This window comes from Chelmon rostratus, chromosome 7 (genome assembly GCF_017976325.1).
Source record: "Chelmon rostratus isolate fCheRos1 chromosome 7, fCheRos1.pri, whole genome shotgun sequence".
Taxonomy (NCBI): Eukaryota; Metazoa; Chordata; class Actinopteri; order Chaetodontiformes; family Chaetodontidae; genus Chelmon; species Chelmon rostratus.
Window position 1 is genome coordinate 26,745,702 of NC_055664.1, and position 24,238 is coordinate 26,769,939.

Consider the following 24,238-nt stretch of genomic DNA (forward strand, 5'->3'; position numbering starts at 1 on the left):
TGCATGGTGGGAAATATGGGATCAGGTAAGCTCCTCAAATGCGTCAAGCGACGCAGACGTAACTGGACAAATCCAGGAAGTCATGAGACTCTATCTTCAGAATAAAAGCACAGTGTTTTCATTTGACTTCATTTTAAGGGGATCAACTTCATCTTAATTTCCACTTAAGTTAGATATATATCTGTCAGGTTATTCAACAATGCTTAAGTTTTTTTGTATTACACAATTGATTTTATTGTTGTCGTTGTGCTATTGTTGTATATTGTTGTTCTCCTACTGTTAGATAAACTGCAAAGTGCTGAACAAAGGATCGATAGTAAAGTAAAAGCCTGATGCCTGTAATGCTGAGGAGAAGGTAAGGCTCGTGATTTCGTTCATAATAATTGCATCAAGTACAAATGTACACCTGTTATGATAAAACGCAGTACTTTTGCGGTCTCGGTGCGTTGATACCTTTACTTTGAAGGTGAGAACCGGAAGTTGACCGTGCAATCTTGAGTGCTGATGAACACGGGAGGAGCTGAGAGCCGAGGAGGCAGCAGGTGAATCATTAACAGCTTCTAGTTTTTACAGTCTCACCTGTTCACCGTTAAATAAAGTGAAAGATACGGTGAGCGGAAATGTTCGGCTGTATGTGACCGGTTCCGGTTTCCAAAGGAAAACAATAACATTAGCTCCGAGTGGACAAAAAGACGCAGCCACGCCGCCGGACGGGGACTTAGCAGGTAGGCTATAAATAACTTTGTGGATGTGAGATGAAGCCTGCGTGTTTGTTGGTGTGTTTACATCCTGCTGGAGAGAATAATCATCAACCGCGTGGAAACGCGTCTGATGTTTTCACCTGAGATAACAGAGAAATGTCTGGAAGGTGTGACGCCGTCATTAAACCTGCTGTCTCGTTAGTGTTTTAGCATGAAATTTGCATACAAGTAGTTTATTCCTGACGTGCTGAGCTGAGCCCGAGGCCTGCTGCGCCGCCCACAGTAAACAAAGCGCATAGACACTGAGAGCACTTCGTTTCCCTTCATTTAACGCTTCGTTTATACTCAGACGCCTGAAAAGACACCAAAACATCGCTAGTTTTTCGGATATTATTCAGTGACTTGAAGTGCTTCTTTGTCAGAGATGAATATTTGTTTTTGACAGAATAAATCCAAAGCAACAGAACAGTCTGGATTATTAATCTGTCTCCATGCTGCTTCTTCTGCCACTATTAAAATAATATAAAATAACATTTCCTCATTGATCTTTAGGTAATACAGTAGCCACTGATTCTACTAACAGCACCTGTATCTCTTCGCAGGTACTGCTATTACTATTCCTACTTTTACTGCTATTATTGTATTACTGTCAATACAACCCTGATTCCAAAGATGCTGGGATTCTGTTTTATTTATGCTCTACACAATGTGATAACTGGACAATCTCTTCACATAAACTCACCTGAAAACAGTCCAAAGTCAATATATTTCATCTTTAATCACATCAGCTTCATTGATTTTTGTAAATATCTGCTTATTCTGAATCTGATGCAGCAACACGTTTCAAACACGTTGGGACAGGCGCAACAAAAGTCTGGGAAAGATGTGGAACGCTCCAAAAACACCTGTTTGGATCATTCCACAGGTAAACAGGTTGATTGGTAACAGGTGATAGCATCATGATTGAAAGGCTCAGTGGTTCACAGCGAGGATGGAGCGAGGTTCAACACTTATCAACACATGATTGGATAAAGGAGATCAATACCTGGACTCAGGAACACTTCATTAAAACTGTCAGGAAACACAGTTTGTTTGGAAATGATTGATTCTGGTTTAATTTACATTTTACACAAAGTCCCAACCTTTTTAAATTGAGATTGTATTTCTAGAACTGCTCTAAAATATTCTACAACCTCTACTGACACACCTCTTACTGCTACCACTGCTCCTGTACTACCGCGAGCACTAATGACTTCCTCTATTTTTGTGGACCTCTTTGTGCTGTTCCCAGTTCAGTTGCTGTGAGAGGAGGAACCTCGGAGTCGGAGCCATGTTGTCGGCGGATGAGATTCTGTGCAGCACGCAGCAGGTGATCGCAGGGCTGGAGGCGCTGCGAGGAGAGAACCGCGGTCTGCTGGAGAGCCTGCAGGAGCCGCTGGAGAGCCAGCCGGCGTCAGACAGCGGCAGCGTGGAGCAGGAGAAGAGCGGCATCGTCCGCCAGTTACTGGAGAGGATAGAGCTGGGGCTGAGCGAAGCACAGGTACCAATACAAGAGCAGAACGGAGGCAAAGCCAGAAGGAGTCTGATGGCAGCTGTGGCTGTCAGGCTGCCGTCCCTCTGTCCCGTTCTCATGAACACGATATCTCAGGGACGACAAACATTCACTTGGACCCAAGGATGAACTGATTAGATTTTGGAGGTCAAAGGTCACTGTGACACAAATGTCTCAGAGGATAAAATGATGAAGTCATGACATTTTATATCCATCAGGTCAAAGGTCAGCTCTGCTGTGACATCATAATGTTGTGGTCATTATTCAGCGGCATCACTCAGGAGCTGAAGGCAGACTTTGGTCATGTTTCACATTTGGTCAGATGCTGAGTTGGTGACTCTAATCTTGGGCGTCCACCTTGAAACTGAGCTGACTGTAAAGATCTTCTGAGCTGCAGGTTGAACATGTGTGTGAAGCGTCCATGTTTTATAGTTTGTAGCTCCTCTGCAGCAGCGTTCATATTTGAAGCATCATAGTCACCACGAGCTGATTGGTTGTGCTGATATTCAGCTGATTGTTGTTGCTCCATGTGATGAAGTGAAGACAGCATGTTTCTCTCTGGACCCTCAGAGTCTTCTCTCTGTCTGGTATCACCATGAGGTGATAACTCTAGTTTCTCAAATGTTGCTTCTCTTTTTTGTGGTAACTAATAATTAAAGTGGCTGTAATCAGTATTTTTAGATTAGCAGTGGAACACGTTACTACTTCTGTGTGAATCAAGTCGCTCGTAATGATGAATCCACTGAGAATTATCACAGACATCTTCGTTCCCCACAGCTCTGTGCAGCATTGGACTGTCTTTCAGCTCATTGTTTTGATGTCACAGCCCATAACTTCAGTGTTTCGGGTCATCTTCATAGCTCTTGTCAGCATCATTTTGTGCCTTTTCCAGCAAGGAAGTTTTATAAACCATCCTTACACCACCTGCCCGGCATCAAATGACAGACAGGCAACATCAGCTACTTGCTGGTGGATATAGTTGAATATTTAGTAGCTGCAGAGACAAACAGCTGAAAGGAGATTGAATGCTGGACTGAGATTTTTCAGATAGTGAGAGATTCACTAATGTTTTTACCTTTTTTGATTTTTGATCTACTTTGTATTTTTTTGCAACATTTCAATATTCGTCCAAAATAACAAACAAAACTCAAATCTCACAGAATCCAGTTTGGCACCTCCCCGTCCTTTTCGTCCTTGAGTTTGTCCAATGTTTCATCTGTGATCTACAGGTTTAATTTGACAATTAGAGCTCTAATTTCCATGTGCGTTGTGTTTCTCTCGTCCTTCCAGGTGATGATGGCGCTGTCGGCTCATCTGGGTTCGCTGGAGGCGGAGAAACAGAAGCTGCGCGCTCAGGTAAGTTTCTGCAGGTGAAAAAGAGGAGTAACTGAGGAGGTGAAGAGCAGGTGGGAGTTTCTCTGATGGCGTATTTTCACCGGAAATCCCTCAAAGAAAATCAAGATCACTGAAATTCTCCCTCACCCTCTGCTCCTCCTACCTCTCGCCTCCTGTTCCTATTTTCTCCCTCCTCCATCCATCTTTTACTCTGCCTCTTCCTTCATCTTCCTCTACTCACTCCTCTCTCCTCTCCTCCTCCTTCATGTCATTTTACCATTTCTCCCTCTTCCTCCTCCCTTTCCCTTCCTCCACCGTCTTTCATTTCCTTGTTCCTTTCTCCTACATCCCCCCCTCCCTCACTCTTCCTCCTCCTCTTTCTTGGTGTGCTCCTCCTCCTCAGGTGCGTCGCCTCTGTCAGGAGAACCAGTGGCTGAGGGACGAGCTGGCCGGTGCTCAGCAGCGGCTGCAGGACAGGGAGCAGGAGGTGGTCACCCTGGAGGAGCAGAACAAACACCTGCAGTTCATGTCCTCCATACGCAAATACGACCAGGAGGAGCCGCAGCAGCTGGTGAGGAGGCCGCACACAAACACAGACGTATGTGTGGATCAGATGTGTTTGCAGTTTGGTGCTTCATCAGGTCACATACAGTCGGTCTGTCAGAGCTTGGTTGTGCTGGAATGAGACTGAACATGAGGAACAGGGGCAGTAAAATCCAAACTAGGAGCTAAAAGAGGCTAAAAAGCTCCATAAAGCTGCAGAGTCCGACTCGTCACCGTGACTCAGCCCTTCCACATCACAGTTTAATTATTTGTTAGTGTAAGAATATTTGATTTGAGCTTTAATAATAAGAGAGATGTCTCGAATCAGACCTTATTAACACTGATTGTATATTATACACACTGAGAAATATTGAGAATATGATCATCGATCTGCAGATCATCAGCTTCTGAAGTGTGTTTGTGTCTCACTTCAGGATGACAAAGACACATCTTCCACCAAGGAGTCTCTGGATGATCTCTTTCCTGCTGAGGATGAGGAGCAGTCACAGAGTAAGGCTTCGCTCTGACCGTAATGTCTCTGTTTGTTCAGTCATTCGCAGCATAAGTGGGACAGTCTCGTGTTTTTCTAAATGAAGGTAGGTAAAAAATGTAATTGTGTTGCATCGTAAAAGAATTTCCTGCCGCCTCAGGAGCTCAGAAAAAAATCTGCGTAGATGCCACTGGTGGAAAATGTGTCTGTATGTATATTTATTCCGAATCCTCTCTGTAATAAAGGTGTGCGACTGATGAACAGTATGTTCACACACCGTGGATCAACTCTTTATTCTCTGTAGATAAGCTCAGGGTTCAAGTGTTTTCACACACAGCAAAGACATTTCAAGCTCTGATGTCAGATTTATATCACATGCAGCGATAATGAGTTTGTGAGAGCATGGAGGATCTCTTCAGAGTAAAACGTGAGCTATGAGATAACTTAAAGCTTTAGCAATGAGAGAAGAAAACGGGTCTGATTTCTTGAATTTATTAACACTAATTAAATGTCTGTTTATTGGTGCTCAGTGTCGCAGCCTCATCACAGCAGTGCAGCAGCTGCAGCTCAGCAGGGCGGCTACGAGATTCCCGCCCGCCTACGAACGCTCCACAACCTGGTCATCCAGTACGCGTCCCAGGGCCGATACGAGGTCGCCGTGCCACTCTGCAAACAGGTGAGGGGAGCGCTGCCTTTCTTTTCCACCAGAGAGGTTAATGTCCGAAAATCCAGTTTACTGTTAAGTCGGTTTTATTTATGTAGCTCAGTATCACAGATTTGTCTCAGACTGGAGCAAAAACTTTTGAAAACTTAACGAAGAAAAAAATGAAATTCTTTTAATAGGAGCCATAGCAGCAAGAGAAAAATTGCACTCAATGCTTGGTGGTTTTAGCAGTCATATCAAAACTCAAGTTACGAATTTAGGAGTGATTTTAGACTCGGATTTAAATTTTAATTTTAATTTTAACAAGGTCATTAAAACATCTTTTTTTTACCTTAGAAATATTGCAAAAGTCAGACCTTTTTCAACTCAGAAAGACGCAGAAATGCTTATTCATGCTTTTATCACTAGCCGTTTGGACTACTGTACCTCTCTTTTTACTGGTTTGCCAATTAAGTCCACAAGAAAACTACAGTTAGTCCAGAACGCTGCAGCCAGAGTCCCGACAAAAACAAAGAAAATCAATCATATCACCCCACTCCTTAAAACACTACTCTGGCTCCCTGTTTCCTTCAGAATAGATTTTAAAGTCCTTTTATTCGTTTACAAAGCATTAAATAACCTTGCTCCTTCGTACATAAGAGACTCTCTGTCATTTTATGTACCAGCCAGAACACTGAGGTCCTCTACTGCTTTTCTTTTGAACGTTCCTCATATGCTCCAGGTGAGAACAGGTGAAGCTGCCTTCTGTTTTTACGGCCCTAAACTGTGGAACACATTACCTTTTGACATCAGAATGGCGAGCTTTCTCTGTATTGTTAAAAGGAAATTGAAGACCTGTCTCTTTAATCTGGCTTTTAATTTGGAATAATGTTATAACCCAGGCTGACAAAACACTGCTGTTTTTAACTATTTTAATTTCAAACACTGTTGTTTTTGCCCTAGCTATTCAATTTTTTATTTTAATTTTTTTATTTTTTATTTTTTATTTCTATTTTTTATTCTTGAATTGTTTTATTGGCATTTCATCATTTTGCTCCAATGGCCATTTTATTGTTTTATTGCCATTATATTGTTTTGTTTCTTTCTTGGTGCCTTTTTATTCTGTTTTGTGAAGCACTTTGGGCTGCATGATTGCATGAAAGGTGCTATTTAAATAAAAGTTGAGTTGAGTTGAGTTGGTTTACGACACCCTCTGTCCTCAGACCCTCGATTCAGATAAACTTTCCAAAAAAAAAAAAAAAACAGTAGAAGAGCAGCAGGGGAGGGATCCGACAGACATGTGATACATGTCCAATGTAAAGCTGCCCGGGTCACATGGACACACCCCCTGCCCCGAGAAGATCATGTGGCAATTAAAGAGTTCAGTTTCAGGAAATTCAGTTCTTCAAAAACCTCCTGGGTCGATTAAATGGCTCCCGTTTAAAACAATGTCTCAACAGGCTTTAGAAGACCTGGAGAAGTCCTCAGGCCACACCCACCCGGATGTAGCCACCATGCTGAATATACTGGCGCTGGTTTACAGGTGAGGCCAGTTACCATGGCAACAAATCAACACCACTTAAACATTATTCCCCACCAAAAAAAAAAAAAAACCCAACTCTTTCTCCGATAGGAATTCTGGTATCAGTGACATTATTATTATGTGATTTTATATGAACTGTTTTCTCTACAGAGACCAGAACAAATACAAAGAGGCAGCCAACCTGCTGAATGACGCGCTCGCCATCAGGGAGAAGACGCTCGGGATGGACCATCCGGCGGTAAGTTTCCCGACTTTTCATAAACAAGCTGCAGGGCGAGACGCCTCGTCATGAGACGGTTTCTAACCTCGGACACATCCTGAATCTAACATGAACTCTCTGTTTTCTTATTATAACTCAGAGGCAGCCATGTTTCTTCCTTTGGTTCGCAGGATGCATTATAACAGATATTTGAGCCTTGTTGTTGCGGGGAGTGCTGCCTGTCTGCTACACACCGGATCACGTCGTGTATACTGTCTGTTTGTGCAGGTGGCGGCAACGCTCAACAACCTGGCGGTGCTTTATGGGAAGAGAGGAAAATACAAGGAAGCAGAGCCGCTGTGCAAAAGAGCTCTGGAGATCAGAGAGAAAGTGAGAAAACACACATTTCTAACACTTATGAGGACTTTCAGGGTTCATACAGTTCCCAGATCTTGCTACTACATAAATAACCTAAACACTGACCCCAACAATTCCTAATTCAAACTCAAAGGATAGCTTTCGTTTTTTACAACCTGGACCTTATTTGTAGCATTAAAAACCATTTACTCACCCAGACAACTTTGGTGGCATTTGGAGTCGTTTTGAAGAAATTAGCCCCAGAGGAGCGGCGCGTATATCCGTATAATGCGAGTACTCGGGGCATCCATGCGCAGCCTCTATATAACGCATAATCCCCTCTGAGCCGGCGGTCGGCTCGTTTAGCTGTAGTTTGGCACAGCTATGGTTCGTTATTGCGTTTTCGTAGCCGACTGCCGCAGAGTTAGCCGTGTCGTGGCTGGCTGCTCGCAGCGCCCGGCGTTCGGTAATGACATCATCCACGTCAGAGGTAGTTGCCTAGAGACGCCGGATGTTGATAACATGCCACCACGGGCTCAGAGGGGAATAGCACCAGCATATCAGAACAAAATATTGGAATATGAACGAGTTTCGCCGAGATTATGCGTTATATAGAGGCTGCGCATGGATGCCCCGAGTACTCGCATTATACGGATATACGCGCCGCTCCTCTGGGGCTAATTTCTTCAAAACGACTCCAAATGCCACCAACGTTGTCTGGGTGAGTAAATGGTCGTATCTAATGCAAGAAATAAGGTCCAGGTTGTAAAAAACGAAAGTTATCCTTTAATAACTGTAACTTTAATTTACTAAAACCTGAATAAAAGCCCTTTAGATAGGAGGGAAAATCACAAAATGAGAAACTGTTAACTCAGTTTTTATGTCAAGGCATTCGTTTCAGACATTTTCTGCACACCAGGTATAGATACATAGAGATAGATGGATAGATAGATACTTTTTTAATATCCAAAGAGAAATTTACAGTTCCAGCAGCTTAAAGGGTGGAAACATACGGGCATATAAAAAAAGAACAATTTTCAAGTGTATATTTTTTGCTTAAGATTTTGAAAGCAGGAAGTTTAAAAAATCTGAATTTGTCTTCCACTGACCCTCACACCTGAGTAAACGCCGAGCATCAGGATTTTGCCTGTTATCATCTAATGCTGTTGCATTCTTCGTGTCACTGACAGGGTTGTTTGGTCTCAGATGACAAAGCTTAAAGGCAAAATTTAACGTAATGTGTTGAAATAGTTTTTCAGCCTGCGTTAATCTCATCGTTGTGGAAAGGCTGATGTGATGTTCCTGCTCACTGTGTATCTTGTGTCTGAACGCCCCCTCAGGTTCTGGGCACAGACCACCCAGATGTGGCCAAGCAGCTGAACAACCTGGCTCTGCTGTGTCAGAACCAGGGGAAGTACCAGGAGGTGGAGCAGTACTACGAGCGCGCTCTGCACATCTACCAGAGCAAACTGGGACCAGACGACGCCAACGTGGCCAAAACCAAGAACAACCTGGTGAGAGGAAACCTCGATGTCCGATATCGTGAGAGTGAACAGTGCTGATGGATCCATGTACCCTCCTCTCACTCAAACAGTCTCTTTCCACACTGTCTCAGGCGTCCTGTTATCTGAAGCAGGGGAAATACAGACAAGCTGAAGCTCTTTATAAAGAGATCCTGACCAGAGCGCATGAAAAGGAGTTTGGATCTGTAGAAGGTACAAAACAGATATTTTTAGATATGTTGTTGTGGATTTGTCATTTTGGTTCATTACACGTCTGCCGCCACATGCTGTATTTTACACAGGTGACTCTGATTTCACCTTTCTTTCATTTAAGAGCCCGAATCTCGTTTTGTAGTTCATTTGTATTCATTATGATATTAACAATGAGTACATCACCATGCTGTTCTGTTTCACTGTGTCATCTGAAACCACTGCTTTGGAAGATGAACCTGTTGTTCATGCTGGAGCTGCTCGTGCACTCTGTTTGCTGCACAGTGGACGTTCATGTGGTCTGTAAAGTAGCACACAGTAGTAAACAGTCGCTTAAAGGATAACTTTCATTTTTTACAACCTGGACCTTATTTGTAGCATTAAATACGACCATTTACTCACCCAACAACTTTGGTGGCATTTGGAGTCGTTTTGAAGAAATTAACCCCAGAGGAGCGGCGCGTATATCCGTATAATGCGAGTACTCGGGGCATCCATGCGCAGCCTCTATATAACACATAATCTGCGGCGAAACTCGTTCATATTCCAATATTTTGTTCTGATATGCTGGTGCTATTCTCCTCTGAGCCCGTGGTGGCATGTTATCGATATCCGGCGTCTCTAGGAAACTACCTCTGACGTGGATGATGTCATTACCGAACGCCGGGCGCTGCGAGCAGCCAGCCACAACACGGCTAACTGCGGCGGTCGGCTACGAATACGCAATAACGAACCATAGCTGTGCCAAACTACAGCTAAACTAGCCGACCGCCGGCTCAGAGGGGAATAGCACCAGCATATCATCACAAAATATTGGAATATGAACAAGTTTCGCCGCAGATTATGCGTTTATAGAGGCTGCGCATGGATGCCCTGAGTACTCGCATTATACGGATATACGCGCCGCTCCTCTGGGGCTAATTTCTTCAAAACGACTCCAAATGCCACCAAAGTTGTCTGGGTGATTAAATGGTCGTATTTAATGCTACAAATAAGGTCCGAAAAAAAAACGAAAAAAACGAAAGTTATCCTTTAACGTGAGAGCTACAACATGTACCAGTAGCACCAGTAGAGACGGACGTCATGTTGGCAAACTAGTGCAAATTTGCATACACCGCGTCATCCATCTAAGTTTGCAGGATTTAATCATAGTAAGCTACTGGTCATATTGAACTTTTCATTTTAGAAAAGGAAAAAATGATCCTTTCTGAACCCGCTCTGGTCTGTAGACTGTTGTTCTGTGCTGGGATGTAATGAATTTGTTGTCGCAGACATTGTACAGTAGCAGTTCATGCATGACAGAGGCGAGGCAGCTGGTTTTTGCAGACCGCATGTTCACGCACTGGTTTGTTTCTGTCTGTCCGTCCTCCAGGCGATGGGCGGCCCAGCTGGTCCGGCGCCGAGGACGGCGGCTCCGGACAGGACGGGCTCAGTAACCTGAAGCGCAGCGGCTCCTTCACCAAACTCAGAGAGTCGATACGGCGAAGCAGCGAGAAACTGGTCCGCAAGCTGAGAGGAGTCGGGATGGAGGAACCAACCCAGAGGAATGCTGGGTAATATTCTGCCATAAAAGGTGTTAAACCCCCACTGTGGGTCTGGAGCTGAAACCAGATCCCTTTTTGTAACTCATGGATGCAAGTTTAACACAAATAATGCGAATGTGAATTGCAAAAAAAGTTAATATTTTCTATAATATTTCGATTTTTCAGATCAGTAAATCTGAACTTTCAGGAGTTTTGTTTGTGTTAAGTTATTTTCTGTAAGAGTTTGTTATGATATTGTGTCCTGCTTTCAGGATGAAGAGGGCGAACTCTCTGAATGTGTTGAATGTTGGAGCCAGAGAGAGTCAGGATGGCGCTCAGGTGAGCAGACTGTGATCCAGTCGGTTTGACAGTGACGACACGTGAATCTGCGAGTGATCATTTAATCCAGTGATTTATTCAGAGCTAAACTTCCAGCACAATGTAGATTTACTGCCATTTAAATATTGTGATTGTTGTCAAACACACTACTACAAATATTACTGAGATTACGAGTACGGAACTGAATTCTGACTGAATTCTGCTGAATACTGAACAAGGCAACCAAATAATGAGCAACAATTTTATGAAGAAGCCAAATTTGTGTTTTGTCAGTGCTGCGTTTGTAACAGAAAACAGTTCAAATCCGAATACTGACATGTACACGTCGCCAGTAACTGAGTAAAATACCTTTTAGACTTCAGGTGTAACATCCAGTCACAGAAATCGCTAACAAATGAACGTCCTGCGTGTGTTTGTATCCTCAGTTGAGCCGTCTGACTGATGCTCGAGGCCTGAGCTCCAGCACACAGAGCCTGACGAGACGAGGCTCACTCGGTGGGACCAGCTAACACACACGCGCACACGCACACACACACACACACACACACACACCAGAGTCCCCTCAAGAATAACTGAGTTGTGAATCATCCCTCATTTGAAAAAGCAGTAAATTAATATTTTGTGAACCCTCGAGGAAACGTCACAGTTATCGTAATAATTTTTGAGACGTTTGTCTCCAAAAAGTGATGATTCACGTCTCGACATATGGACTTTGCACTAGAAGCTTTCCTTCCTGTTTGCTTGAAACTGAACATCATTCCCTCCTGGATTCACTTTCAGTGTCCTGATTACGACCATTAACTTCCAATAATACCAGCATCCACACTGTAAGAAAACAAATGTTTTGAAAAGACCGTGTTTGCATTAACCAGACGACGAGCAGGTGATGTAGGAGGCGTCTCCTAATGCTGCTGTGTCCTTTTTAGGTATATTTCTATTAACGCTGGAGTTATTTATGGTTTTATGTTTCTAAAGATGATGTTACAGATTATTAACGTGGGAAATTCTCTCCTGAGAAGAACAGGGATGTCAAGTTGTTTGCACGATGATCAAAACGTGAGACGTTTGTCAAAATGTAAATGTTACATTTGGTTTACGAGGGACAAGTTAAAAAGTTATTTGATGTATTTTGCCTTTAAGATGTTCAAGTTGTTGTAATTATATTTTCATAATGTCGAAGCTAATGAGAAAAACACTGGTGTGGTTACTTCAGCTGTTTTGCACCACAGTTTTTCCACACTGAGAAGAAGGACCAACTTTTTTTTTAACTTGAGAAATCCAAAATGTGATTTTCACCATTTAAAAACACGTAACAGCAGCTCGACAGGAGGAACGCACATATCTGACATTAAGATATCCCTCTTAACGGCAGCAAATCAGTAAATTGATTATTAACATCACAAAAGTCTCAATATTCACCGGATGATGTTTTTACTGCATTGTGAGTTTTTGAAGAAAATAGTTTTAAGATATCTGGATACCAAAAGTTATTGTTGTGTGCCTGAGTCAATGTTGTTCTGATGACTTTCAGCCAGCCTTGGACTGAGCCGGACCATTTACTCACAGCCCCTCGGCTGTCATATCAGACACGGTGGACGGTCGTGTCCTACCACAGACTAAACGTGAAGCAAACTGCACGACCGTGTGCACAAAGAGGCGAAATCTAGACAAACACGTGTTGAACAAGTTAAATCGACACAATCTGCCCGAAAGCAGCTTAGACAAAGTTAGTGGCGAACCTGTGAAGACTGTCAAAACCTCGAGCAGCTGAAGTGCAACACAAGCAGAGTGAACACTGGAACATGTGCATGTGATGCACACACAACCAATACACAGACTTCAACTATTCGACTTTGTTTTTGGAGTCAATCTGCCCCTTAAAGTAGCTCAATGTAGCACAAATGAAGAACAATTCTGATGTTTCTTTCATCTTATAATTTTACATCAATGCTTATTCACTGAAATGCCTGAAATCAACAACTCACTATTACAAATAGTAAACAAGATTTCTTTGTGCTCTTTTTCGTTTTGTTTCGTGAAATTTACTTGAAGTAGTTTCGACTCAAACTGGTGACATGAATACAACGCCGTGTGAATAAAATATACATACGATCTCTTTTTATGTTGATACGACACAGAACAGTAAGTGACTGTAGTTTTGTGCGTTTCACACTCAGGAATGTTTAAAGTGAGGTACAAACGAGCGTGTTGCTCAGAAATGTCGGATCCCTGATGACGACGTTGACCCCCCGACCCTCGTGGATTTTATTCCATATTTTTATTTTATGTCCTCTTTTGACTCACTTCCTCTTTCTTTGCTCAAACATTCAGTTTGTCCTGTTTTCCCATGATGGAGAACTACTGATTGTACATTTGCTGTGGTCACTGCTGTTTGTTGTAAGGGCTGAAATCGGCTGTTAGTTACTGTAGAAACTACAGTCTGTTATTGAAATACTGAGAATGTTACAGACAAACCTGTGTAGAAACTGGACTAAATGTCTCCTGACACTGTTTATTCTGGTAAATATGAATGTTTGTATTTTATATTTGCAAACTTGAGCTGAAATAAATTACAATAAGACTTTAACACCCTTCTAGTGTTTGTTGTTTGCTTGGAAGTGTTGCGTGTTTTATGGCTTCAAAGGTGTTTGCCCTTGTTTTTATCAGGATGGAAAGGCCTTTTAAAAAAGGAAGCACACAAACAGTTAAATACAAACATTTATATTCCAACTTCCTGGTGGAACAACAGATACAGAAGTATTCAGTATAAAATGTGACTTCCTACACTTACAAAGGGAACTACCAGTAGTCTTGCCTGTATGACAGACGCTACACAGAATAACTGCTGTGTATGTTCACACACAGCATCACAGAGAAGTGTGTGAGTGAGAGCTGAAATACTGAAAGCTTTAAACTGTTTGATAACCAACAAACTGTCTGAATATACGAGGTAAACTCCTTACATCCAGCACACCAAGCGGGTTAAAATGACTGAACTGCGCCTGCTATCTGACCCAGCTCTAATCGCCACAGTAACGACGTCATTGTGACAGCTGCTGACGCCATCACGGGTGTTGCCGTGGCGATGGCATTGTGCAGTGTACGTCACCTTCAGGTCTGATGAGCGATCTGAGAGATTTTCTGCAGCATCTCCTCCGACTCCAGCTGCTCGAGAGTCAGCAGAGACAGACCCAACTGGTCCTCCTGCAGAGAGAGAGAGAGACAGGCAGACAGACAGGTTATCAGACAGGTAAACATCAGGTATTTTTAGAGGAAAATGAGAAGCTGCTTCAGGCTAAAAACAGGTGAGAACGCAAATGACTACAAAACAGATGGTTTTATGCAACCGCGAGTCAAAGTACATCTAAAATGACTGTTTCATGTCAAACTTTTTCACTATTCTGATCATTTTATCTCACCCAGAGTTAGAAATCAACTTGCTGACTCGCCTACAGAAGCTCAGAAATATACTATTCTTTTTTTTAATCAGCCAAAGTAATTAATTCACTCCTGTCATGAAAACACCGAGTACAGCTCATGCCCTACATGTAATGATTGTATGAACTGAGGCACAGATGTTACACTCGTGTGAGGTTTGGCAGGTGTGAGTCGTACCTGTCTGAAAGGCTGAGCCATCTGCCGCAGGAAGTGCTTGGAGAGCTGGACGGCCTCGTCCACGGTGAGGTTCAGACTGCCGTCGTTGATGTGCTCCTGAATCCAGCGAGGAAGCTTCCCGCGTTTGTCTGCTCGGGCGTAACGCTGACGAGGAGACACATCATCACATACTGACCGATCTTCACTCAAGGCGAAGGATAATTATGATTTAGACCGGGTAGAGACATCCTCACACACCTTGTCGGCAAAAATCATGAGTCCGTAGTCGGTCTTGCCTCTGATGGCTCTGCCCACACACTGAGCCGCGTGACGCATGGCATCGAACGTCAGAAAGTCATTCTCTCTGATCTGAAAGTGATCCCGAAGGTACTCCAGACGAGCCTGAGACGTGTGGGAGAGGGGAAAAACACCGTCAAGCTATGAACAGTCCAGTCAGACACAGTATGAACAGTGTCACTGTCCAGTCAGAGTGTGGAAAAGACAAAAGGGACGAGAGATTCATGAACATCTGTGCTTGATCCTTTTTCTGTGAATATTTCATTTACCGCTAAGAAACAAATCCTGCAATAAATCCTGCTTTCATGAAGGATGCAACCGTTTCAGTGTCCATTCAACTCTGGAGGACGGAGTTTGTGGTGCTGTTGAGCTGCTATACGGAGAAGTGTTTCTGTTATTTAACCTGCTCTTTATTCATAGAAGCGGGGGATATCCCTGGTTTTAGCTAGGTGTTCCTAATAAACTGGCGACTGAGTGTATGTTCAGTATGTTTGGTACAGTTCGGCCTACGTTTGTTGTTTTTAATGGATAATCTGACTCGACTGTTTCAGGCTGACCTGTGCTGTGGTTGTGTCTGAAATCACTTCCTGTTTATTCTGCAGCGAGCAGCAAACTGATGTCACATTATTTCCACTGTGGGAAGTTTTGAGGGCATCGTATTGTGGAAAGTTCACTCAGATAAATGTCGTGCATTTCATGGTGAGCGCGAGCGACAGTTCTGACCTTCAGGATGCGGCTCTGCGTGTAAACATAAGGCACTCCGAACATGATGACGGCTCGGCCAAAGTGGTGCACTGAGCAGAAAACAGAACACAAATCAGAGATTTGCACACACAGCTCACTTTATCTTGTATATAACCATGAAGTAATCTGTTGCATTGCTTTTACTGTTTGCTTTCATCACTTTCTCCTGCTGGATCCACTCTTCCCCACAGGAAATTTCCTCTCAAGTCATCTCAGTAACCTCCAGCATCACTTACCGAAGTCTATTCCTTCGGAGACCTTTCCCCTGGCCACAGACAGGAGGATGGCTCCTCTGCCGTTCTCACAAGCCTGAAGAGACAGACAGGGAAAGGTCAGAGGTCACAGGTCTGGGATCCTTGACAGCACCGCTAATGTTAACACAATCACAGGTGTTGTGTAGCACTATGTCAGCTAATATTATATTATTCATGATATTAATAAAGAAGGTGATAGGCGTCTCTCTGACCTCCTGGTATTTCTCCAAGGCCATGCTGGTCTCTGCAGCATCTGGAGTCTCAATGAAGATCAGCTTGTTTCTCTGGATATTCTCCAGGATGCCCTGCAAGCAACCACAAACACAAAAACACACCCTGAAACGTCTTTCCATGCTTTAAGAACAAAAGATCAAATGATTGGTGACATATTTTCATTCGTCATTAGCAGTAGCTGTGTTTTATGTGTGTGTGTGTGTGTGTGTGTGTGTGTGCGCGCGCGTCTCTCGTGTCTGTCCACACACTGACCTGTTCATACCAAGACGCCACGATGTTCTCCATGTAGACGTAGCTGGTGAAAAACGCCACGATGCCATCGGGAACGATCGCAGACATCTCAAGGAGGAGGTTGCCATAGTTACGAATCACAGCTGGAAACAAAAAGAGAAAAATAACGTTATTATATTTCAATGAAAAATCACAGCTGACATCATCATGTGATGCTGCCTCTGGGACACTCGTGCGCTCATAAATAATGATGGAGATGTTTCTACTCACCAAAGTCTTCTCTGGTCTCAAACTTTGAGCTCAGGGCCACCTGATCGTTCCCCCTGCCGACAATCTACATAACACAGAACAGGAAGAAAAGAGATAATCTCAGATACGCTCCAACAATTCAGCTACAAACCTTTCTGTGTGGAAAGGATGAATGAAAGGTTTGCATGTGGTGTAGTCACACACCAGAGGACATAGGCAGGTCCGTGCCAGTGTCATGGTGAATGACGCCATGGTAACCGGGCGGAAGTCGAGGATTCTGGGATAGATGTCCAGCGGAGAGAGAGTCTGAGGAGGTCAAACAGGAGGAGGAGAGAGTCTAAATGAGAGCAGGCAACAGTCTTCTGTTCGGGGAACGCGGACGTCGTGACTGCATGTGACACAGAAACTCAAATAACTTCATCACAATACTGAGCGGCGGCGCTCAAATTAAACCAAATAAAAATGAAAAGAGAGCATCGCAAAGTCACTCCTTTCATTCTGTTCAGAGGAGCGTGTGTATCTGTCCTGCGATGGTTTAGACCAGGCATCTCAAACCGGTTCCATAAAGGGCCGCGTGGCTGCAAGTTTTCATTCCAACCCAGGAGGAACACATCAGGCTGGAATCAATTAATCAGCTGATCTCAGTCTTCAGCTGATAACTAAGTGATCCCTTGATGTTGATTGGTTGGCCTGATGTGCTCCTCCTGGGTTGGAATGAAAACCTGCAGCCACACGGCCCTTTATGGAACCAGTTTGAGATGCCTGGTTTAGACCGACTTTGGTGTTGATACAGTCCAGATCCTAAAAGTAGACATCACATTACTGATTTTTCAGTTTATATAAGCAAAAAAAAAAATCCACATAAGAGCATATTAAGCTGGACTTGCATGTCTAATTTCAAGTCAATGGGACAATGAGCGGCTGGCCTTTACTCAGCCTTGATTACAGCGCCACCATCTGGCCGATTGGGCTCATATTTCTTGGGAAACATTTGAACATTATTTCTATTTATTAAGGGGCCAAGATTCATGTTTCTAGCCGATTTAAGTACTGCTAGAAACATACAAAAAAAAAAAACAACTGAAAGGAGAGAGTGACCTGAACTGACTTACCCCTGAGGTGATGACAACCGACTGAAATCTCTGAAAGACAGGTTTGATGGCTATAGACGGGTCCATACAGCTGGGAGAGGAGCAGAGACAGAAAACAAAGATCAGAACAGTCCTGCATCCTCTCACACATTTCATCTACTGTAACCTGTGATCAACTAGATCCAGAAACGTTTAATAAGTTGGAAGATGGCAGAAAGTTTTTCGAAGCCTTTGCTCCTCAGCTGCAGTCACCGGTGCTGGTCGTACATCTCGAGGGGGACACTTTTGCTTCATGGTGTTGTGTGTTTTGATAATATTCTGCATCTACCCCACCTGAAGTGCAGCACAGGGTTGGCGATGGTTGGAGTTCTGTCTTCAAAGGGCTCGATGATGATGGTAAAACCTTCAGACAGGAAGAGAAAAATACTTCATAAAGTTCAAATAAACAAACACAGTCAGCCACATTAACATAATAACAACATTTGAGAAGCATCAAAAACTAAATCTGACTTCTAGCACATGTCTCACTGCAGCTACAGTGTCTGGTTTCAGGGTGTTAAGATGCACAGAGGGGCTTTGGGACCTTGGCTGTAGGTGCTGACCAGGGTGGCAAAGTTAGAGATGAGTGTAACAGCTGAGAAATCTGCAATGTCGGCAATCTCCAAAGTACGTAGTAACGACTGTAACCGCTCTGCACAAAACCTGGAGACACAGAGAGGGAAAAAACAAAGGTCAAGGAGAGAAAATGAGAACAAATGAGGGTCTGGAGAAATGAGTGAAAGGAAAGGAGGGAATAAGTGAATGAGGAAATTACTGAGGAAGGAGAATAAGTGATTGTGTTACCGAGAAAATAAAAGAGCAAGAAAACGTGATCGCTTGAGGGCCACGTCACCAACTAAAGCTCGAGTTTGTCTGGACAGTTTAAGCAGACGCTAACCGGAGAGGCTTGCGGTCGATGCAGACTTTGTCGAAGATGTCTTTGAGGAACTGGGGGGTGCTCTCCTGCACGACGTGCTGGACCCGCAGACGGGACTTCAGGTACTCCATGAAACGCCTCAAGAAACCGACAAAGTGCTCTGCTGTGCGAATGGTGCCGGGGATCGCCTCTGGGAGGGAGCGAGAACGGACAAAAAGCAACGTCTTCAGAAACTAAAAGTTTAAAGAGTAAAAGCAAACTAGAGTCCCGCTGATGGCCGTACCTTGAAGAATTTCATCTGGTAACACAGGATTTGAGAGGTAGATGTCCGTTTCCCTGGCGACACTGGCCTCCTTCAGCCCCTCCACCATTCGCCTGTACTCCTCCTTCAGTTTAGCAGCATCCGTCTCCTTTATCCTATCAAACAGCAGGAGAGGCAACAGGAACAGGAAGTCGATGCTGATGGAAATAACAGGTACATCCCATTTACCTTATCTGATCATTCCGCTGTTATTGAGGATGAAGTTGAAATAAAAAATGTGTGTTACCTGTACGTGTGATCACTTCAATCATTTCTCGTTTTAACTTGTATAATTTTATAATTATGTAGACATTTAAATCATTGGTGTAATTTTAATTCAATCACATGTGATGCCTGGTAGAATTTATTCTAATGTTCTCCACTCGTCTAAAAATTATGAGACATCCTCATCGTGGTCCGGATTAGCCTATGAAATCGGAGTGATTAGACTAGCGAGCAGACCCAGATGTGATGAAGGGATGCGAAGCGCTCTGTGAGTTCGATGCTTCAGCGCACCTGCTGCTGACCTCGCCCACGCTCTTACTTGTGTATGGTGTTCTGAAGCGTGTCCACGTTGTTCTGGCAGCGGTCGAGGGTTCGTCTGGTGATGTTCACGCTCATCGAGTCGATACACACGTTGTCTGAGGAGGAAGAAACAAGAGAAATGACCAATTCCACATTATTCCAAGGCTGGAATATTTGTTAATGTTGCTTCTTTTATCGAGCACTGAACAATATCATGACAATGACGCTCGTTGTATGTGTATGAAAACACTTCTGGATCTAAGCTCTAACTAGTAGATTATCAAAACGTCTGTTCAACAAGCAGAACCTGCAGAAAAACTATGTTTTCACTTGTTATGTCTGCACACTCCTTTCCACCACCTAAACATTTTAGCCATAGTATCGCTCCTTATGAACAACATGAAGATAACGGTTCGGCCTCATTAGTCGTGTATCTTGAATCATTCTTGTGGATTTTGTGGCTGAGGCGACAGCCCGACCTCCCTGAACCAGCAGAATCTGACCAGCACTGAACCCACTGTGCTGCGTTTCCACAGCACAGTAAGGCTCAACTTGACTCAACTCGCCCTTTTTTGGTTTTCCACAGGTAAAAGTTGTGGATACTGCCCGGTACTGTTCCTCGGTCGAGGTTCCAAGTGAGCTGGCTGATACTCGGTGGAGTGAAAACACTGCAGACCACCGATTGGTCAGAGAGAATCAGCACTTGTGCGACACAGAGTCGTGCATTCAGTCATTTTTTTCATTTAGGAGCTTGTGAACTGGAGCTCTGTCCCATGAGTCATCCTGACATCAGCTGATGTTAAAATACATTCAAAAAAATGATCAGATCAATGAAAATATTCTCACATTTTAGCAATTTAACATAATTCAACATAATAAATCCATCTGATTGCACTCGATTCATCTCCTCACCGATATTATGAGCCTCATCAAACACCACTACGGACTTCTTGGCCAGCTCTTTGGACACCAGGTCGGCTATCTTGGGGTCTAGCAGGTAATGGTAGCTGTACACCACAATGTTGGCATGCAGGATCTGAGAGGAAAGAGGACAGGAGAGAGAAAACAGGACAAGCTGAGAGATACAACACCAAGCTTTGTGAAACAGCTTCAAATATCATGAAAGAGTAGCTGTGGTCAGATTATTTTCTGGTTAGAAGCTGCCGCCAAACGCTTCTCGTCATGACACGACACGTTTCATGTTTGCAGCGTCTGTAGTGCAACGTACTGAGTAGCGTGCCAGATAGTACGGACACCAGCCTTTCCTCCTGCCGAAGTCTTTCAGGTCGTCGAGGTTGTAGATGCCAGCGGGAAGAGGCACCTGTCGGCCGACTGCGTCAAACTCCTGCACACAAACACCAGAAGGACTGAGGAGGTTCGAGGAAACGAGATTCATGCACATACACCAAAGCTGAAAGAACTGAAGTTTGGTAATAATGCTGTCATCAACACTGATATTCTGCAGAACTTATAAAGTTATAAATTACTGCCAAGATCAAAGAGCAAAAAAAAATGTTTAAGTCTTCTGCAGTCAATTCAAAGACTATAAGCTGGTTGGCTTAAGTGCCCACCGAGTGGGAGCTTGTGTTTAAGTCTACTGTACGTACAATGTTGTTCTCCATACACAACTAACAAGCTCATCATTAGTCCAAGATTTGAGCTACAGTCCAGGTTTTAGCTGATTCCATGAGTCCATTCAGAGGACTCTGTATTTAAACACAACACGTGAGTGCTTCTTCTTTCACTCTGAGCTCCTAACATGAGGGTAGAGTTCAGTTTTCAGTTTTCAGGTGTTGCTCCCATGAAGCTACAGACTGCCACACACACACACAAACACACACAGCTCAGCAGCAGATAATCTAATCACAAACTTTATGCAAATGAAGTTCAGTAAAAATATTCCATTAACTAAAAAAAATCTGATGATTCAAATGTTCACAAAGTGGAAGGAAAACAGAAAACCACTGAGTCACGTTTCAATGCCAAACATTTGTTGGCATCAGCTTCTCAATTGTGAATATTTTCTATTTCTGTTCTGTTTTACACCATCATAAACTGAATATCTTTGGGTTTTGAATTGCTCTTTGAGTCACACTGTGAAGTGAAGTAATCACGTCAGATAACAGCCCTTCAACAGATCCTGACCTCATAACACAACCTCACAAACTTTCTCCTGAACATTCTGTGTCCCGGTCTGATGTGGATGAATTCAGGTGACTTCTTACCTCATAGAAGCGACATGCGGGCAGGTTGGGGTCGCTGTGGCGTTGTGCACGAACGTACGATGCTGTTAGACTGTGACACTTTCCATCAACCTCCTTACCGAAGCGCAGAGAGCTCACCTGGACAGAGGCAGACGATCCGGGTTACAGTCACAGTTAATTCACAGACGTACACAAAGAGGAACAGAAAGCTTGGTTCTGTATCTTAAAGACAATCTATCAGCTTCTTTATCTCTCGGCTTTAAATAGTGTGTTCATGCTTTTCAGGTGTTGTATGTGAGGTCCTGGTTCGTCCTGGACAGCAGTTCTTTGTACCTCTGGGTGGATGCAGAGGTTCTTTCTGGAGGAAAGGGCCAGAGCCAGGAAGTTGTTGCTCTCTCCGGTTTGCTTGGAATAAAACTCCATCAACTTCCTCAGCTCCTCCACGACCTAATCAGACAGCGGATCAAATATATGATACGAGTTCGGGTGATTTCTGAATACTGATTTAAATGTTTTTCTTCTGTGTTCTACAGCTCGATTTTTACTTTAAAAACCTCTGAACCATAGAGATAGTTAGACTGAATAAACTGTTGTTGCTGGGCTTTTATGACCTATAAATGACACTTTGCATCACTTTGTGCAGTGCGACCTTATTTGACATTGACTCACCTTCTCGATCTCAGGAACTGTTCTGGAGCAGTAGATCAGTTTGGTCACTTCCAAAGGAAAGGCCTGAGAGAGACAGACAGAGAGACAGAGACCCTCACATATTATTGTGTTCATGTGGCTTTTGGCTGAAAACACAAGACATCACATGCACACACAGATAAACTCACCCTTTGATAGGCAACAATGAGAGACAGCAGAGAGATGGTCTTCCCTGTTCCTGACGGCATCTCCAGGACTCCATGACCCTGAACAAAGCACACACACACACACACACACACACACACACACACACACACACACACACACACTCAGTTACCTCTGAGTATCTGACCTCTCACTGATGCAGCAGCAAACAAACAATGACAATAATCAAAACTCAGAAATATAAACACATTAACATGTCCTCCAACTACTGACACAAACTCACCATTTCCAGACAGACAGAGAGCCTCTAACTACAGTCTGGGTGAAGACATTACCTTTACTGACATATACATGATATCATTCTTAGGTTTTAACGATTTCTTATGGTGTTTTGTTTAATACACTCGCCTGCTCAGCTAAAACACTGTTTTCATCCCACTAAATGCAGACACTAACACCGCCCACCTTAGCATCCAGCGTCCTCTTCAGCTCCAGCATGTAGGAGTACTGCTCAGGGTATATGTAGTCATACGGAAAATACACCAGCAGACCGTCGATGTTGAGCCTGGAATAAAAAAGCACCGAGTCCGCACATTGAGGAGAGAGTTCACCTGTTTCTATCAGCTGCACCGCAATGATGCATAGCAGCTACATCGCTACAAAAGTGAACTAAGCTAATGTGGGCTGGACACAATACAGCAAATTACACCAACACACAGACGAACAAGTGCCTGTTAAAGGAAAAGATGAATGAACTGCAGTGCCAGCCTTAACATTACCTTAGCTAACTTATCTCTGCTAGCATAGGTGCTGTTAAACTTGTTTCAATCAAGCTAGCATGAACAACACATAATGTCTGCAGGGGTAGTTTTTTTTCATTCTGTGTTAAGAGAAACACTCACTTCATTTTGTAAAACGTGCAGCAGCCGGTCCTCTTATCTGACAGTCACGTTAGCTGTTGTGGTAAAATCTTTGAGAACTTTAGTCTCAGTACAACAACCAAACACACTGCAGCTCGAAGCGGAAGCAGCTTCTTCTTCTTCTTCTTTGCGCTCATGCGCATTTCCGTCTTCCACGATGTGTACAACAGATAACTTGAATCACTATTTCTACAGGTAAACGTGTAGCGTGGACCTGAGTAACTGCCTTATTTTTTTTATCACACTCTGGTTGACACGGATTGTCTTCTTGGAGCATAACATTCCCAACCCAGAGTCTCAGCGCGTATATTTACAGCTCTGCCTGTTATGGGAGTTTTATTTTGACCGTCTTCATCGGAAGTTGTAGAATGCCATCGAAACTGCATTGACGGTAACTTGACTGTTGAGTTGCAGTTCCTACCTGTGGCCGCTAGAGGGTATGATATTATATACACCGCTGGTCAACCGAGCCCTAGTCCGCAGTAGACAGGAGATTTCCTGTTACCGACAACAATACAACTTTTTAACTTATTAACTTAACTTATTCGCTGGTTTTAATGAAAGTACCTATATATTACACTGAATTTGTTGTATTTACTGTCTAACAGACCTAATGACACAATAATTATTTTGACAGTGACAGACAGTGAAGGGAGAATTTCTGGGGGTCTGGCCTGCCCGATAGCTCTACAAAAATATATCTGGTTTTATAACTGAATAATACTTTATGGAGAACACTTTCTGGCTTTCCCTATGATGCCCCCCGGCCGCTCTGGCTCAACTACAGGTAAAAACAGTTAGCCTTGCAATTAGCGGTCCTATTAGCTGAACCGACCGGGACCGGGGCTCGGAGCACCAGAGGAGCATTTGCATGAATAATACATTTGTGTTAAATAAACGTTCATTGGAACCAAAAACAAAGATGCTG

The 24,238-nt window shown here is 43.5% G+C and overlaps 2 protein-coding genes across 3 annotated transcripts; one reads left to right on the plus strand and one right to left on the minus strand.

Moving 5' to 3' along the window:
* The first annotated feature begins 526 nt into the window (after nt 1–526).
* On the plus strand, nt 527–13,518 carry klc3 (kinesin light chain 3). The gene is made up of 14 exons (XM_041940043.1): nt 527–725; nt 1,993–2,241; nt 3,544–3,609; nt 3,992–4,159; nt 4,566–4,641; nt 5,152–5,297; nt 6,725–6,807; nt 6,958–7,045; nt 7,295–7,396; nt 8,704–8,877; nt 8,979–9,078; nt 10,448–10,628; nt 10,871–10,937; nt 11,363–13,518. The coding sequence occupies exons 2-14, from the start codon at nt 2,032–2,034 to the stop codon at nt 11,444–11,446; spliced, it is 1,545 nt and encodes a 514-aa protein (XP_041795977.1). The 5' UTR covers nt 527–725; nt 1,993–2,031; the 3' UTR covers nt 11,447–13,518.
* Nucleotides 12,880–23,428, minus strand: ercc2 (excision repair cross-complementation group 2). Of its 2 annotated transcripts, XM_041940041.1 has the most exons (23): nt 23,293–23,428; nt 22,856–22,955; nt 22,414–22,491; nt 22,247–22,309; nt 21,911–22,024; nt 21,599–21,715; nt 20,602–20,718; nt 20,286–20,409; nt 19,393–19,489; nt 18,831–18,964; nt 18,569–18,737; nt 18,215–18,333; nt 17,965–18,034; nt 17,653–17,722; nt 16,745–16,846; nt 16,562–16,625; nt 16,313–16,434; nt 16,039–16,131; nt 15,809–15,881; nt 15,552–15,622; nt 14,790–14,933; nt 14,553–14,696; nt 12,880–14,141 (listed from the first exon to the last, which is right to left on the minus strand). In XM_041940041.1, exons 1-23 carry the CDS (start codon nt 23,295–23,297, stop codon nt 14,049–14,051), a joined length of 2,283 nt encoding a protein of 760 aa, XP_041795975.1. In that variant the 5' UTR covers nt 23,298–23,428; the 3' UTR covers nt 12,880–14,048. The 2 variants fall into 2 exon arrangements, with proteins under 2 accessions (XP_041795975.1, XP_041795976.1); XM_041940042.1 differs by lacking the exons at nt 12,880–14,141; nt 14,553–14,696; nt 14,790–14,933; ... (3 more) ...; nt 16,313–16,434; nt 16,562–16,625 and having other exon boundaries at nt 16,798–16,928.
* Nucleotides 23,429–24,238: the final 810 nt, after the last annotated feature.